Source organism: Arachis stenosperma, chromosome 9 (genome assembly GCF_014773155.1).
Source record: "Arachis stenosperma cultivar V10309 chromosome 9, arast.V10309.gnm1.PFL2, whole genome shotgun sequence".
Classification (NCBI taxonomy): Eukaryota; Viridiplantae; Streptophyta; class Magnoliopsida; order Fabales; family Fabaceae; genus Arachis; species Arachis stenosperma.
The window spans coordinates 105,587,401-105,589,177 of NC_080385.1; the positions used below are offsets into that span (position 1 = coordinate 105,587,401).

Consider the following 1,777-nt stretch of genomic DNA (forward strand, 5'->3'; position numbering starts at 1 on the left):
CCCAACTACTCTAACTAAGACGGCAATTAAGTGGTTCGATAGTTTGCCCCCTAGATCCATCACAAGTTTTGATGACTTAGCCAATAAATTCCTCGCCAGATTCTCTATCCAAATAGACAAAGCCAAACACGCCCGAGCCTATTAGAAATTAAGCAAGGAGATCGGGAGAGTCTTCGCAACTACATGAAAAGATTTAACAAAGCATGCCTAGACATACAAAGCTTACCAACCGAGGCAGCCATCATGGGTCTCATCAACAGCTTGTAAAAAGGACCCTTTAGTCACTCCATATCAACGAAACACCCAATATCTTTAAACGAAGTACAAGAACGGGCAGAGAAGTATATCAACATGGAGAAAAATTTTTAGCTAGAAGAGACCTCAAAACCTGGATTCTCTTACTCCTCCCGGGATAAGGATAAAGAGTCCAAGAAAAAAGAAGATCAACATGGAGAAAATCCAAAGAAATACCACAATTACACCCCTCCTCGGGTGTCTCTCATGGATGTCTACCGAGAAGTATGCCACACGGAGAAAATCCCACCACCTCGCCCCATCAAAAGTAAAAAAAGAGGGGGAAATCGGACAGAGTACTGTGAATACCATCGAATCTATGGGCATCCCACCAACGAGTGCTTCGACTTAAAGAATGTCATAGAAAAATTGGTAAGAGAAGGGCGACTAGATCGATACTTAGCTAGCAAAACGGATGAACCTAGAAAAAGAAGAAGAGACGAAGAGGTTGGACGAGCTGAACGACCACCTCGCACCCCGGAGAGACACGTCCACATGATAAATGGAAGATTCGCAGGAGGAGGAATCTCAAAATCATCTCGCAAATGGCACCTTAAAGAAATATATCATGTTGAGGGAGGAGAAGGATCGCCCGACCTCCCTACTATCACCTTTACCCAAGAGGACGCAACAGGCGTCATCTCGGGACATGATGATTCCATGGTCATTACGATCGTACTGGCCAATGCTATCTCCACCGTACGCTAGAGGACCAAGGAAGTTCCGCAGACATATTGTTTAAATCTGCCTTCAACAAACTCGGCTTACAGGAAAAAGAGCTCAGATCATATCCGAACAGCTTGTTCGGACTAGGAGACACTCCAATCCAACCGCTCAGATATATCTCACTACACACAACCTTTGAAAAGGGAACCCGATCACGGACGCTCAACATAGACTACATCGTAGTCGACGTGAACTCAGCCTACAACACCTTGATAGGTCAGACAACACTTAATCAACTTGCTGCAGCAGTTTGACTCCCCATCTATGCATGAAATTTCCAACTCCAGAAGGGATCGCCATAATAAAAGGAGACTAGAAAGTTGCCGATGCTGTTACAACGAGAGTCTAAACCTTAGAGGCAAAGGAGAAGAAATCAACACCATCAAACTCGGAGGAGTTCGAGATCAGGAAGAACTCCGTCCACAACCCGAGGGCGAGATTGAAGAAATTCATATCGGAGATAACCCGGATAAAACAACAAAAATCGGGGCAGCCTTAAAAGGAGACAAAAAGGAATCTCTGATACAGCTCCTAAAGGATAACGCCGACCTCTTTGCATGGAAGGCCACGAACATGCCAGGCATAGACCCCAAACTGATGTGCCACAAATTGGCGGTATACCCAGGATCTCGGCCAGTACAGCAACGCCGTAGGAAACTCAGACCAGAAAGGTCCCAAGCTGTGGAAGAACAAGTACAAGCCCTGCTGGAGACAGGATTTATAAGAGAAGTCAAATACCCACTATGGCTTGCCAACA

The 1,777-nt window shown here is 45.4% G+C and overlaps 1 protein-coding gene across 1 annotated transcript; it reads left to right on the top strand.

Moving 5' to 3' along the window:
* The first annotated feature begins 501 nt into the window (after positions 1–501).
* On the top strand, positions 502–1,274 carry LOC130949791 (uncharacterized). The gene is made up of 2 exons (XM_057878422.1): positions 502–969; positions 1,065–1,274. Exons 1-2 carry the CDS (start codon positions 502–504, stop codon positions 1,272–1,274), a joined length of 678 nt encoding a protein of 225 aa, XP_057734405.1.
* Positions 1,275–1,777: the final 503 nt, after the last annotated feature.

Bases quoted from the DNA above. Each gene is read 5' to 3' on its own strand.
- LOC130949791 (XM_057878422.1), top strand. From the start codon at position 502: ATGGATGTCTACCGAGAAGTATGCCACACGGAGAAAATCCCACCACCT. The intron at 970-1,064 runs GTACTGGCCAAT...CTCGGCTTACAG, and splicing joins ATTCCATGGTCATTACGATC to GAAAAAGAGCTCAGATCATA.